The sequence below is a fragment of the Anthonomus grandis genome, chromosome 3, assembly GCF_022605725.1.
Source record: "Anthonomus grandis grandis chromosome 3, icAntGran1.3, whole genome shotgun sequence".
NCBI lineage: Eukaryota > Metazoa > Arthropoda > Insecta > Coleoptera > Curculionidae > Anthonomus > Anthonomus grandis.
This window is the reverse complement of record NC_065548.1, coordinates 18,213,238-18,229,069: the sequence shown is the minus strand read 5'-3', so window position 1 is coordinate 18,229,069 and position 15,832 is coordinate 18,213,238. Positions and strand designations below refer to the sequence as shown.

At 28.4% G+C, this 15,832-nt stretch overlaps 1 protein-coding gene across 2 annotated transcripts; it reads left to right on the top strand.

Annotated features, from left to right (window-relative positions):
- The first annotated feature begins 4,458 nt into the window (after nucleotides 1–4,458).
- LOC126734118 (myosin light chain 1-like) lies at nucleotides 4,459–15,080 on the top strand. Of its 2 annotated transcripts, XM_050437650.1 has the most exons (7): nucleotides 4,459–4,646; nucleotides 7,268–7,295; nucleotides 13,570–13,710; nucleotides 13,775–13,942; nucleotides 14,029–14,115; nucleotides 14,431–14,487; nucleotides 14,808–15,080. In XM_050437650.1, exons 1-6 carry the CDS (start codon nucleotides 4,644–4,646, stop codon nucleotides 14,454–14,456), a joined length of 453 nt encoding a protein of 150 aa, XP_050293607.1. In that variant the 5' UTR covers nucleotides 4,459–4,643; the 3' UTR covers nucleotides 14,457–14,487; nucleotides 14,808–15,080. The 2 variants fall into 2 exon arrangements, with proteins under 2 accessions (XP_050293607.1, XP_050293606.1); XM_050437649.1 differs by lacking the exon at nucleotides 14,431–14,487 and having other exon boundaries at nucleotides 4,507–4,646.
- Nucleotides 15,081–15,832: the final 752 nt, after the last annotated feature.

The window sequence follows — 15,832 nt, the reverse complement described above, 5'->3', positions numbered from 1 at the left end:
AATGAGGGGCTTTCTTAAATGAACTCAATAGTTTTGTATATAAGTTAAGTGCTCCTAAGAGTAACTTGAATATTTATTTAATATTTTTGTATAAATTAAAATTTTGGCATAGGTCACAAATTTCTACGTTGATTTTTATCAACTTTTTTGACATGAAATGTAAATGATTCCTCATATTCTAAGCTAGAGCAAATATAGTTTAGGTTGGAGTAAGTTGTATCTTGAGCAACGAAAGTTATATTAGAAATCTTTTTTGATTATATAGTTTTTGAGACTGAGAGTTTCCTTTTTCTCGCTTTATTGTATATTTCTGGACATGCTAGTTATATAAATAATATACAATAAAGATAAGAACGGCAAATTTAAAATTTATTAAAGAAATTGATCTTATGATTAATACTTAAGTAATTTTCTTAGTAATGACTGAGGGCTCAAGAAAGACTAAATGATTTTAATAAAACTAAACTATTTTTACAGCGATATAATATCATTTTTGGAAACCATGTAAGGTTCGCTGTATCTGAAATATAAAGACTTTTGATTAAATCAATAATAAATAAAAGTGGCAAATAACCTAAGGTTGGTTCATTTATAGTTATTAACTTTTATACGTGCATAGTGATTTTGACAAAATTTACATATTACAAGATCGAAGGGTTATTTATATCAGAACTAACTTTTGAAAGCTGAATATTTTATTACAAAAAGCTAAAATACGAAATATTTAACAATTTTTTTATCCTCATCATCTTCCAAAATAAATTACGTTTAACCTAGACCATAATATAAGGTATTTAAATGGGTGAATATTCAATATTATAAATAAACTCGAAGTTATTCTAAAATAAGAAAAACTATTAAATGATTACGAGCATTCAAATTCACTCTATTTAAATAGGGGTTTTAAAAATTGAGTTCTCATCATGATGACATGACCTCTTTAGGAATAAATTTTTATGATGTGTTATAAAAATAGAAAATATTGTCGAATCGACTAAACCTAAGCTCCTCACTTTTGTCATTATTCATTGTGATAAAAATAACATTTTTGTATACCTGCAGAGTTAAAAATAAAATACAAATAAAATGTAATTGAGTTTTATTCTGAAACACTTTTATCGAAAAATGTATAACATTGTCGATGTCTTATTTTTTGTTTAAGTAATAAAGAGCTTAAGTAAAAAACGTGTAAGAAAAAAAGAAATATTTTAGTAATAAAAATAAATTAGTATAAGACATAATATAGCTACGTGATGTATCAGTTAATAATTATTAACCACTTTATGCTACCGTCTTAACCATACAATGTAAATAAAAGGTGATAACATTGCAATTTGTAATGGGAATATGACCTAATTAATATCCAGCTTAAATACTATTCACCTCAGACAAGGTATTTGAAGATAATTGCCAAAAATGTTGCCTGTCTCCCACTATTGAAAAAATCCGTAGCTTGGAAATATTTTAGGATTTCTACTAATTATAACTCGGCAAGAGATCAGGACCGAACTAGAGAAAGCTTCATTTACAGAAACAATATGTGTAAGACATATTTATAAGAGAATGCATATATATTTTTAACTACAGTTAGAGAAATATATTCACTAAGAAGATGATATTCCATATCTTACAATATGTTAATAAACTATGAGATTCTAAAACCATATTAATATGCAAGATTTAATCTAAGATATCCATACATGCAGATAAAGCAGTTGATATATGTATCGCGTATCTGCAAAGGCCCAGTCAGGACACTTTGGAAGAAGTATCATTTTAAATTCAAATTCAAATTCAAAAATAGTTTATTTAATCATTTCTGAAAATACAACTAAGTAAAAAAAAAAATTAAATGAATAAACAGTTAGAGCACATACAGTCTTGCGAAATTGCTTAACTATGGAAAGGAAGACATCTACTAAGGCAACTAGTGCGCCAGCGCGTAGCGTTTCTTCGTCCTTCAGTCTTGCTCTAATAATTAGTGCTATGTAAGTTTTATCTTAAGTAATTCCATTAATTAACCTATACTAATCGATTTTAAAAATATAAAATTATAAAATCGACAAGGACTAAACTATAACAAGTATAAATAAAATAACTACAAGAAGAACATATGTACACAAAAATAGTACTTATTAAAGATCAACGTAAAATCTTCAATGAACATAAAACGACTAAGATAATATGACATAAATACATAACGCGACTAAAATATTTAGTATGGATACAGGCAAAAGAGGTTTTTATGCAATCTCGATTTCAACTTTCTATAATCAAAGTTTAAAATAAAGGCTTTTACGGCTTTTTTAAACTTTGCTCTAAAGTGCATTATTTTCTTTACATCGGTAGAAATAGAGCAAATGATTCTAGTCAGACAACACTTATTTTATTTTTATACCTTACTAAATAATATTACTAAGCGGCAGTAAACAATAGAATTTTTAACAAGATGATCATATTGAACCATCAAAAAAGTTGACGAAGGATTGCGGCAGAAGAGTAGCACATCTCCAATTGTTTTTTTCCAATTTATCTAGTTGAATCCTTAATGACTGTAGAAGCTCAAGATTGTAGAAAATAGTAAGATTTTATTATTTTTCATTAGAATTATTAATCAGAATATTACCTCCTTCACTTCGAACTTATTCGATATTTTGACCTACGCTTTCCAAATTATCAAATAATCATAGCTTAGAAGCGATTTTTTTCTCTCTTACATCATTGCGAGACAACACAATTGAAGCATTACTTATTTCATTAATTACCTATTTTGTTGAGTATTACGTGACTATTTAAATAAATATTAAATTAGAAAATACTCATCTCGTACGTTCAATTATTGAGTTTTCTTGATAACTAATTATGAATTAGTCACAACAATATTGATTTTATTTCAGCCAGCTTATAAGCCTTTAAAAATTGGTTGACTTTCTACAAAAATTTATTAGTAATATACATTGTAGCGCTTTGTAAACTTAGGCCTTAGATGAAGTCCTTAGGCCTTCTGCAATAAGAGTCTGATGAACCATAAGCTACCGTCAACCGTATAGCAAATCCCTGTATAGTTAGTACCTTTGAGCCTCTTTGAACAGGAATCTAATTATTATGAATGGGTATTCCTAGATGCTTTTCTATTTATTTGTTCTTCTGATTTTTCTTTGTAAAGGGACTCTCTCTTCAGCAGTCTTTATTTTAAGGTATGGGCGTCCTGAATACGGTTTAACAATTAAAGAGTCTATATTTAAAAATTCCTAAACTTTACAGGAGAAATTTTCTACAGAAGTCACTGCAATGGTTGCGAGTTTAGTGCGAGAAATCAGACGAGATCTTTGATACAAGTAGTCTAGGGCCATCACATATGGGTATCCAGCTGCTATTGACAATGTTTCCTTTCATGATAAAACCTTGTTAGATTTTAAGTTAATTTATAGAAAATAATATGTAAATAAAAATCCGACTTTTTTGATAATAATACTTCATATGGATGGAGAAGAGAGATGGAAAATATATTTAATATGTTTGAGGTATTGGTCAGCTGAGGTATTGGTTAGCAGAAATAATGTGTCTGTGATATTGTAGACTTAAGGATGGAAAGAAAATATATGATATGGTATATGTATCTAAGAAATGATCATAAAAATTAACAAAAGGTCAAAAGGAAAAATGTGAAAAAGCAAAGGAAATTATTGAACTATTAATAAATTCGCCAAAAATCTGGATTAATTGCTAAGGTTAGCAGAATTTTCCAGATGTCTCCTCTTCAGTTCTTTATAAAATAAATTTTTTAACAATTTTTTATATCAAAATGTCACAACCAGCTAAAGATAGCGGAAGATAGCACTTCTGAATAAATAACACCCTCTGAGCATAGGATTACAATTTACGATTAAGAATTCTAGGTTAAAATCATACAGCCAGCTTTATGCCAGTGTAATCAAGTTGTATAATAAGCTTTTCATCTGTATCGAAAGCCTAGCTCAGGTTTGCTAAAACACTCACAGATAATGCTTCTATAAATATTTCTTTATATTTATCTTCTATAAATCTGCGGTAGATTTTCCCATTCCAAATATAATATCCAATTATAAAAAATGTTTGAATTATTGGAAATTAAAGATGTAGGTCATTTTAGTCTTAAAACCATCTTTCAACAAAGGTTCAATTAATAAATTGATAAAAATCGACTTCAGATCAGTAAAATTATTTAGATAAACTATCTGAATTAATGCTAAAATAGCTCACATAGGATGAATATTGACATAGGTATGCCTCCTGATATCCTTGGGCTTCTGATAAATAAAGAGGCCAATTATAATTATTATAGTGACTCTTGGCAGCTTTTTTGATAATGGTTAAGGCAACCTGACAAATAAGATGGTTTTTCAAGAATATTTACAAAGGCTAGATTACCATTCAATGAGTCATTTAAGAAGTACACATAATTTGACGAAAATACGGTCCTGATAAGCGACGCCGACGCTCCCCAAGACCGCAAAAAGCGTCCTCCCGGGCCCGGTTTCAGTTTCAGGCCGAACGTCGTCGCAGCGCCATCTGCCCCCATAAAACTCGCACCTCTCTTTATCTCATACTCCACTTCTGGTTTTAACTGGCAGAAGGCAAGTCACCAGCACAATACACACACAATGGTAAGTACCTATACAAGTTTTTGTTATAGACTTTAGTGCCCTTACCCTGAAATGTAAAATCCATTGTACCTTTGAACCCTATAACAGTATCTTATTAAAAATATATATAATTTTTTTAATTGAAAAGTGATTTTCAAGCACAAACGCGTGCAAATTTTCGCGTAAATTGATTGGCACTTTGCCCGAAATCACGTCAAAGGCCTGAGAGAAATCCAAAATAGTGCAGGCGGTTCGGTCGGGAGTAGGCCGCGGCGTTGGTGGTCGCGAATGTGAAATACGATCCTTTTTTGGAATTTTCTTTGGTTTATTTTTTAATGTATTTATGGTGGTTTTTTGGTTATGATAAGGGAAATTGTGGCAGAATAATTACAAATTTTGTAATAATGTATCGGATTAAGTATACTAAAATCAGGAAACGGGTTTTGCAATTTTTGAAGGAATAATCAATTATTTTGGGTTAATGAGCATTTGTCTTGAAAATTTTTTAGTAGCCATAGAAAGAGCAGTAATTCTTAAAATTACACAAATAATCATGCAAAATTCCCATTTAATAAACTCCAATAAAATGGAAAATATTATTTATTTTGTAAATAAAAACGAAGGCTTTTGAAGTATCTCATGCTTATACCAGCGACATTAAATTCTTTATTAAAATCTTTCGAGGACATTTAAATTAAATTTAAAAAGCTTCACTTACAGACAATTGGATTACACAATTCGTTGGATGTACATAACCATTTTTGGAAAATCGTTTTAAATTCAAAACTAGTCAGTTTTACACAGTACCAAAGATTTGGGAAAAATATTGCCTTTATAGTTTTTTATTAGTTTCATAGATAGAATTCGATTTATCTAAAACTACTGTTATTGGACTTTTCTGGATCTTTTTCCAAGTTACGAAAATTCATAAATCAAGAAGATTTATATTTTCTGACATGCTTCAGTAGTATATAAATATTGTATATTCTTAGGCATAATTTTAAGACTATTTTAGCTTAATAAATAATACTCAAGAATAAAAAAGTCAAAATGGTTTAGTTAATATAGTCTTAAATTTTATTAAGTATTTTAATTTGCTCAATATGTGTAAATCAAAGAAAACTAGTTAATATTCTTAAAAATAATATTTGATTCTAATTTTCTTGTCAATATGTTAATGGCTAGTTAATGTTCAGTAAATCTGTGTCCTGGTAAACATAAACAAAAACTAAAAATCTTTTATAAAAAACAATTTTAAAGAGACCAAAAGTATTATTGATAAAAAAGATTCTTTACTTATTAGGATCTATTAATACTTCAAGATAACGACGTTAACTTAAAATTCTCACTCTAAACTCTTCTTTTCAAATAAATTAATTACTTTCGTCATTTATTTCCAGGATTACGTTTTATGTTTTAAAAAATATATTTATACTTTACATGAGTCCACGAGCCAAAACATAAAAAATAATTGCTGTCTAGACAGCTGTATGCTATCCATCACCGTCATTCACAAACAATATTAACCATTAATATGTCTTATGGTCTCATTAAAAATGTCAACTATTAGAATTATAGACATCGCGAATACCTGATGTTCTGCCAACAATTTTCCTGGTCACTTGTTCGCAATTTACCACCAGAACAGCGTACCTTTTACTAGTGGTTGTTAGTGTGACGTCACGCGGTCTCTAATAGTAGTGCATTCTCAAACCTCTGATAAATTTCGATACTTATGGCAACTTATACTGAAACAGAAACGGAGGTTGCTGGCTCTAGTGGCCTTTTACCTCCTCCTATAGATTTAAATAGAAAGGAATCGGTTGTAGACATTTCGGGAGACTTACAAGACTTTATAAAAAAAATAGCGGAAGAAATTGAAGAAAATGAAAAGGAACGGAAGGAATATGCTGCTAAAATGCCCGAAATACCTTTACCTAAAATAACGTTATCAGATGCACCTTACGTTAAAGCGATCAAGTATTGGAAACGGAAAGTCTACAAAACAAAAATAGTACTGCTAGCGTTCCAACTTTTAAATACTTTTAAATTTATTTTGAAAGTAATTTAAAAGTTTTATTATTTATTTAGGACAGGGTCGGAGGTACTTGGATATTTTGGTGATACTATCTATGTGATTTTCGTGATGTCTCTTGTTCAAATTGTGATGTGTCTATAATAGTGCCTTGCACCCAATATTGTGTTCGTCTTTTTGTGCTTCCTATCTGTTCTTAGAATGTGTCCTAGCAAACAAATATAACCTTTTCAATTCTATATTTTAGCTAATAATAAGATCTTTTAAGTGCTTGCTTTTTTTTTATATTTTATTGTAATACATAAGTTAAATTATCCAAGGCAAAATTCATCGGCTGGCTGCTTGCCAAACTTTCTGTTTTTATAATTACGTATTTCTCAGAATACTTTTATTTAAAATAAACCAGCCCACACAAAACTTTTCAATTTTGTAAATTTATTTTTAAGTTTCTTGTTCGGACGAATTTGCAAAAAAATCGTTTGCTTTAATCTACTATTTTAATTGTGCTGTCTTAATTAAATTTATATGTTATATGTGACGTCGTTCTTGATACTTGTTTAAATTACTTTTATTACAAGTTTTTTAATACTTTTTTTATTTTTTTTAGGCTGACCTAAGCGCTAGGGACGTTGAAAGTAAGTAATTTTTTTTTTATTTTGCCTCATGTATTTGAATTTGAGTAAAAATATATAAGAGAGAAATTTAGAAAATTTAAAATTAATTAACGTATTAAATAAATATTTAGTAATGGCAGGTCTTTTAAAAGAAATTCAATATAATAGTCCTTATAAATATTGTCCCTGTAATTTAAATAGAATAATATTTAATATTTTTTAGAATGCAATAGATTGAACATAACATAATGGAATTAGCTGATATACTGTACTTGTATTTGATTTTCATAGAAAGCTGAATATATAAACCTAAAAGACAAAAGGTCTAGAGGATTAAATTCGGGCGAACTCTAGAATCATCATGCTATTGAGAATGTTCATTTAATAATAAATTACTACTTAAAAGTATAACCATTTCTAGTCTACTAATATTTTGAATGCTACCCATGTTGAGATACGATAGCTAACTTAAACCATTAAATATATATTTAAGAAATATTATGGGTATATGTATATCATTTAATAACATTTCCAGCGTCAGGTTTTTCTTTAACTGCAAAACGAAAGTTGTATAAATAAATTCTTTCAAAATGTAATATATTAGAAACCTTATTCGATAAATCTCAGGGAGCTTTGAAAAATGTTTTGTTAAAGACGGAAAGAAGTAAATTTAGTGAGTTTGTACGTCACTAGTGTTGGCTTAGTTTTGTGTTTTTTTTTTAAGTATGATAAACCACAGATAGTGACAACTTTTAGCCAATTAAGTGTATTTTTCTTACCGACTTTAGAATGTTTTTTAGATTGTGAAGTTTGGTACTCAAACTAGACTATTTACCCAAAGTTGACAGCAATATATGCATTCTTTTTCTCAGCCAATGCATTACTGTATTTTGTTGGATCGTGTTTTTTCATAGTTCTTTGTTGTTTGTTTTTCTTATTTTTAATTAGATTCGCTTCTTACTTCTTTAAGTTAAAGTTATATAAAAGCTGTAACTTATATTTTTTAACTTACAATTTTTTTTCTTGTAATGAAACATTTGTTCTATTCAAACAAACATCTATTTTATACATATTATATTTTAAAAAGGAGCAAGCTAATAGGAATTTTTTTTTTAAATTCTTAACAAAAAAATTGTATACTGAAGAGGTCTTATTAAGCTACATGATCTGGAAAATCGTCTACTAAAACTCTTTTTTAATCAAAGGATACAATAATCAATGAAAGTTGCTTAAGCTGGTCTAAAGTTTTTGAAGTTGTATAAATTTTTTGGGTCTCAATATTCCTCACATTTTTATAGGGGATATACGAATCACAAGACAGTTTTACCACTAACCGAAACTCTTTATTTTACTCTCGACGCATGTTTCGCTAACGATGTTAGCATCTTCGGGAGAATGAACGAATCACGTATCGAGAGTAAAATAAAGAGTTTCGGTTCGTGGTAAAACTCAAAACTGTCGGTTGTGATTTGAGTGTCACACCAAAGGTTCCAACCATAGGACTATAGTGGATATTATTTTACACATGCAAACTTAGGTAAAATATCAACAATTTTATCACTACTATTGTATTATATATATAATAAAATATTCATTAAAGTTTTTTGCGATAACCATTTCTACAGCTTCTTATTGAAATATAATTTCTTCAGGCAATATATAATTTTTTCCTGGCAGTAGTGCCTTAAAGGTTCTGTAAAATCATTTCTATTTTTTAAGCGTAAAAGTTATTTAATCTGAAACGACTATAAGTAGCACCATAACACAGCATAAGTCCAGAAGTATATCACAAGAAACTTAGTTGAAAATTTTTATTCACGAGTTAAAGAAAATATATTTTACAACTACAGGTTTTCTAATCTGCTTTCTGAATATCTTAGAAGTAAAATTAGAAATGTTCTATGAATATTTCTGGAGGATGTTTAATACCCTAGAATATTTATAATTTCGTATAATATACAACAAATATATGCATTCTAAAGCTGTTAAATCGTAATTCAGAATAAAAGGCGTTATTTTTCCTGCTACGCTTTATTTGTGCCAAAATTCATTTGGAATTAATTGCAGATTTAGTCAAATAATTATCAAAATTTTGTTATTTATCGAATCTTATAGAGTACACTTATACCTTGAAATAAACCGTGTTTCAATAATAAAATAATTACTTTTTTTTATATTCTATGAATATTATTAGCAATAATCTGTATATCTAAGAGAAGTTGCCTAATGGGAATAATTTTTTATCTTATATTTTTATGCTCACTACGATATTTTGGTTTTTAAAATGTTTATTGGATCTCAAAAGAAAATATTTATATTGAATTACATGATTGGAATCTTATAATTTTGGTACTACTGACGTTCGATGTTTGTAAATATCATTTTCGAAGAAACTGCAGATTCATTTAAATATTTATAGAAAATATCAGTTCTAGTACTATAAATCATCTCTGTAAAAATAAGATAAAGCGAAACCAATTTTTTTTAAGAAAGTTTCCGAATTCATTTTTTCAATTTTAAATCTTTTATTTTAATAATCAATAACGACACTACAATAAAATGCTAAGAAAAAAAAAACTGAAGCAAAAATTGTTCATTGTTAATAGAATATTCAACAAACAAATTTTCTGCTATTATTTTCTCATTTAAAAATGTTTTTTTTATAGAGATTGTTTAGAAGGATGACGTAAGTGCGTCTAACCTGACATCCCTAATTGAGTACAGTATTTAAAGTGGCAAACAGGCAAAATTTATTATGTATGGTGGTGTGGCCAGAAACAAAAATTTTAACTAAAAATCTAAAATTACTCTTATGCAACAGATCATATAAGGTTACCTAGAAATCCGAATGGAATCGTGGCCCGCTCGGAACAAAAATAGATTAGGAAAGAAAAGTTGGCCGAGAATAACTTGGCAGTTGTTTTTGTTTGGGATTCGTCATAGTGACCTAAATTATTTTCACAGTCATGAAAAATCATTGAAATTTATTGTAGCTGAAAGAATTATTTTTAATTGATGTAAGAAATTATTATATAATTGAGAAAAAGTTATTATTTTGGTAATTCAGCTACTCCCAAAGTAGTAGGCCTATCGATTTTAATATTCTTCGAATTTGTATTCAAAAGTGACTACTCATGCCTACTTTTAAAATTTTAACCCAGGTTTTTTATATATTAAATATTCAATAAAAAAGCAAAGCTAAAAATGAACAAAAACATAATTAATTAAGACTTTGGTAAAAGAATACTATAATAGTAAAAACTAAATTTTATAATTTATTTAGAGGTTTGTTTCAAAATGTTAGTTGTCTGCATTGATACCATCAGATTTCTGGTTACTATAAATGCATCCTTACATAATATTTTTAAATTCAAATATAAAAATTAAAACACCGATAATTAATAAAATCTTCCTACTCAGTCAATCTAAACCACGATTTAAAAATAGTACTACATTTTACTGAAGCTAAGCAATACAAGATAGATGAAGCGTTTTTGATAAAGCTAAAGAATTAAAGTAAAGTTATAAAAGTAATGAATATTTTTATTGATTTTATCTATAAAATTCATATAAACTTTTGTTAATTAGCGCGTTTGCCTTCTGTTTACGATCTAGATTAAGGGCTGCGAGTTTGAGCTCAATTTTCACCGTCAAGTTTCCATATCTTAATGCAGAAGACGTTGACTTGTGAAAATTTGAATATAGTATAATTCAAGTTATTCTTATTTTCTGTTTACCAAGAACACAATATTTTGAAATGTGGGATGCAGTTGCAATGGGATTGCAATCCGATTTCCTCCGAAAATTTATAGTATAATCACACGTTATATAAGCACGTTTTATTCTATTTTCATTGGGTCTTTTAAAAGAAGGCAAAAACCTGAAACGTGTGATAACTTAATGTAATTTTTGACTGAGAATAATCAGACTGCCTGTAAGGCTAGTTAAAGATATTTTACTAAAATAAGCTGAAACTCACTGAAATGATATATTGTCTACTCTTTCTTTAATTTTTTTATTGTCTACTCGATTCTTATAATTTTAATGAAAATATTGAAGTTGTACCAGTTATTATATTTTTCAGTTTTCATATTCACTACATCAAATTTTTTACTTTCCATAAAACTTATTCCATTTTCATCGCTTTAAGTTCCTTAATTAAAAAAAAGGGAAATGATTCTTAATTTCAGAATCTTAAATTTAGTCGAGTTCAGTAAATTACACTATCTATGTCAGTATTTTTTATGATCGATCTTAATATGTAGTAAAAGTAAAGTACCTGTATTTTTCCATAGATATCGCTTATTACTTTACCTTAAAACAGAACTGTTTGCACCAACTCTGAATGGGGAGAAACTTAAATATCTTTAATTTTACATCAGATACCGGATCGTATCAACCTAGCAATTTGTTTCCTAAAAAAATATTTCGCTGCATTAAAATTAATTTTATATTGTTTACTTAATCTACTATGAAAGAGTCAAAGAACACTGCATCCAATCATGTCATCCTAACGATCATTTCCAGATTTGAATATGCAAAACTGGGATAAGTCTTGGTTAGCTGGAATCCTCCTTCACCATTTTCACCTTTTTCTTTATTAAAAGTACTATGTGTCTGTCACAGAATTAGTACCCTAGATAGAAATGTGGCATCAATTTAGTTGCTCTCAGTCTTCCACAACCTTCATTAATAAGCTTCCTTTAGTTTATACCTTAGAACATTAAAAGGCTAGAATTAGCATTGCCTTTGTACTATGGGCAGTTTGTTTACTTTTAACACCGCTGATGCAATGACGCCAAATGCTTATGTAGAAACGTCAAAAAAACACTTTAGAATATCATTAAAATTTGTCACTTATTTTGACAGGCACCAAACAATACTACTACTATTCCTCTTTAATAAAATATGATAAGATACTCTATAAAGAAGTCAATATTCAAAGTTAAATGAATGCAGATAACGTATATTAGAGAAAAAGCCAACAACGTCGCAACGCCGCTTGATCGCATTGTTGATTCGACCAACACAAGGAATCTTTACCAGTGACGTCGTCAAAAAAAATGTACATGATAAATATTTATGAATAATAGATTATGCTTTAAATTTTACTTAATATTACGTTTATGAACTCTTTATACGTTTTTTTAACGCACTTCATTAGAGTAAAGGTACCTATTTAATAAAAAGCATTTTTATGGAAATTAAATATTTTATAATTATTATAGATTTCATAATAAGTTTTTATTATTCTACGTTTATGATGACAGCATTCTGATCTTATGAGCGTATCGGTATTTACTTGTGAAAATATCGGCTTGAATCGCCTTTTTTCTATGGTGCTGCACAAACGGTTTTTCAAAACTTTTTCCCATCGTAGGAGTTCAGAAAAACACTCAAATGAGATCTTTTTCCTTTTTAAAACAAAAAGTAAAGAAAAAACGCAGAACTTGAACAAATGCCTAATGTAAACACAAAGCCCTTTAACAAGATGACATTAGTTTTTGCTTGCGGTGTTTAGAAGAATGTTTTAGAAGCGGTTTTAAAAATAAGAATGTCAATAATTTTTTTTTGCTTTGAAGATCTTATTTTTGCGGTTAGAACAAGATATATCTATATCTACTTTTTATTGTTAATCCAATATTTAACACCAATAAGTTAAATTAACATTATTATATGCGTTGATATATAGCTGAAAATTTTCTCTTTTGAAAACTTGAAGAGAATCGATGAATATGTTTGTAAACAGCACACAAACTTTTAATATTCTAAGGTTTATAAATTTGTTCTTTATTTCAATATTGGGAGCAATATTTTAAATCTTTGTTTTTAATTGTTTTGAAATAAATGAATTTAGTCAAGACTTATATGTTAACCGTTTCTTCTACATCTTTGCTTCTTTCATTTATAAACTTTTTTTAGAACATAACCTTAAAACAAATTAAGTTAAATGTAAAATATATCGTTGCATTGAATGTTTTGTATTTAATGATAATATGATTGAACACAAAACTCAGAAATACAAGAATTAAATACACCATTACCATCCTTCAATTTATTCCATATATAAGTATCCTTATTGGGGTTATTCATATTGCTTTTATTCATATTATTAATTTTCAATGATTCATCGCATTAACTTAAAAAATACTTTTAAAATATTCAGATCTCCTGTTTTAGAAGTTTTTATTATTAATATTTTTTTAGTTTTAGCTTCTCTTAAAACATTTTCTTTAGTAAACACAGACAGAATTAAATTTAATCACCTATTTATAATAATAATATTAATTTTCAGGGGCTAACTTTGTTTTCTCCATCTACGATTTCGATGGCAGTGGCACAATTGACGCCGTCAATCTTGGAGATATGCTCCGCGCCCTGAACCTGAACCCAACCCTTGCCACGATTGAGAAACTTGGAGGAACCAAAAAGAAGAGTAAGGATTTTATGGTTTCCCGTCTAAGTTATCACAATGATTAAGAATATGTTTTGATTTATAGATGAAAAGAAAATGAAAGTAGATGAATTCCTTCCCATCTTCAGCCAAGTGAAGAAAGACAAAGAACAGGGTAACTTCGAGGACTTCCTTGAGTGTCTGAAACTCTACGACAAAGAAGAAAACGGCAAAATGATGGCTGCTGAACTTGCACACACCCTTCTTTCACTTGGTAAGTTTTTTTTTCATTTAAATCGTTAAGGTGTTTCATTTTTATTGGTTGCACTATGAGAAATTAATGAAATGTTAATATTTTAGGTGAAAGGTTATCAGACGTCGAGACTGATGAGGTCTTAGCTGACTGTATGGACAAAGAAGATGATGATGGTTTCATCCCTTACGAACGTAAGTTTATTTGGCTTGGAATAATAAAATAGTATGGAATACATAGAAAATATCATTTCATAATTAATTGATTTGACCTTAAATGGAATTTTAAATTTGTAGATCACTTTTAAATTTTAATAAATACTATAAAAGTTGAAGAACATTTAGGCAAAAACGTAAACATTTCGGTAAAAAAAATCTAACAATATCTAACATAGTCTAGCAAATTGATAAGACATAGTGATATAGATGCTCGATTTTATAAAATAATTTTAAAATATAACATGTTTAGGGGCTTTCTAGTAGCTACAAGTATTTTTTAATAATTTTCAGCATTCCTTAAAAAGATGATGGCGTAAGAAGCTATTTATAGTTATTTTTATATTTAAAGTAAGTAGTGACATGTTTACGGCCTGGTCGCCTTTTTGTGACTCCTTCGCTTCAGTGACTTTTGTGCATTATTTTTATATATTTTCCGCTTAATGCTTCTACAATAGGATATGTCCAAAAATTGTAATTGCTATCAATGCACTTAATACCTATGCCAAGGCTTTTACTTGCTTGACGCAGCTTATTATTTGGTTAAACATTGTAAAGCCTCATGTTTAATGGTAATATATGATTCTTCGCAAAACCATTAACATCCAAATTATTATACTTTTATCGTAATTTTTATTATTTATTTTAATACTTTTATTGTAAATTTCTAGTTACTTGATAAGTGTTGCTGCAACTTGGTCAACTGACACGATAAAGCCTTACAAGTCAAACATCAACCAGAGGTCGGCACCATCCTACAACATGAAATCAGGAAAGCTGTATTTCGGTACAATTTACCCTAGTGCCACATTTAAAAACTTTCTTGTATTATATATTTTTTTGCTAATGTCATCTTACAACATTTGTTGTTTCTTTATTAAATTTTAACTTTATTTAATTGTCTATTATTATTGTAAAAAAATAAACTTTAAAAAACCTATAAAGTGAGTTTAATTTTTCCATTATTGAGAAATATTGAGATGGTATTTATAATTTGAGATAAATCTATAGGAATGGTATTTTCAACTGACGTCTTTGGGCGACAGTATGAAATGATGATAAAGAAATCGTTACCTTTCCTAGGACTTAAGTATATTTAGACATAAAATATGTTCATTTATATATTCTATCTAAACTAATGAAAAGTTTTTCTCGCCTAAATGATAAAATGATTGATGTTGTGTTGCTACTAGAGAAGTGGTGTGGAAATTACCACAAGATAGGTCTAAAATTCTACTTATTCAATGATTTTTTATCCCGAAAAAACTCAGAAGTAACTGGATCTATAGGACTACGAGCTTCTGGCTTCTTCCTTTTAATTTACTAAGAACAGGAGAATATAATAATCGTTGGAAAAGCTTGATTTTTCTATAATTGTCTAGTTTTCAAAAATGGGAATATTTTTAACAGATTAGAATTAGATTAATAAATAAATGAGTTTTTTTCCAGCACCTAATTTTTCCATCTATTTTTTAAAAAATATAACTACACTATCAGAAAGTTTTCACCTTATAGATCACGCAACAGTTCAGGTTTTTATACTATTAGAAGAAGTAATTAGTCTCTACACTGGAATAAGTCCAAGCTCCACTTTTTTGTGATTCTGTCAAACTTTATCCTTCTTCAAAGCTGTGGAAAAGATACGTGATTATAATTTCGTTCGCTTCGTAAAGACATAAAGATATTATAAAGTAAT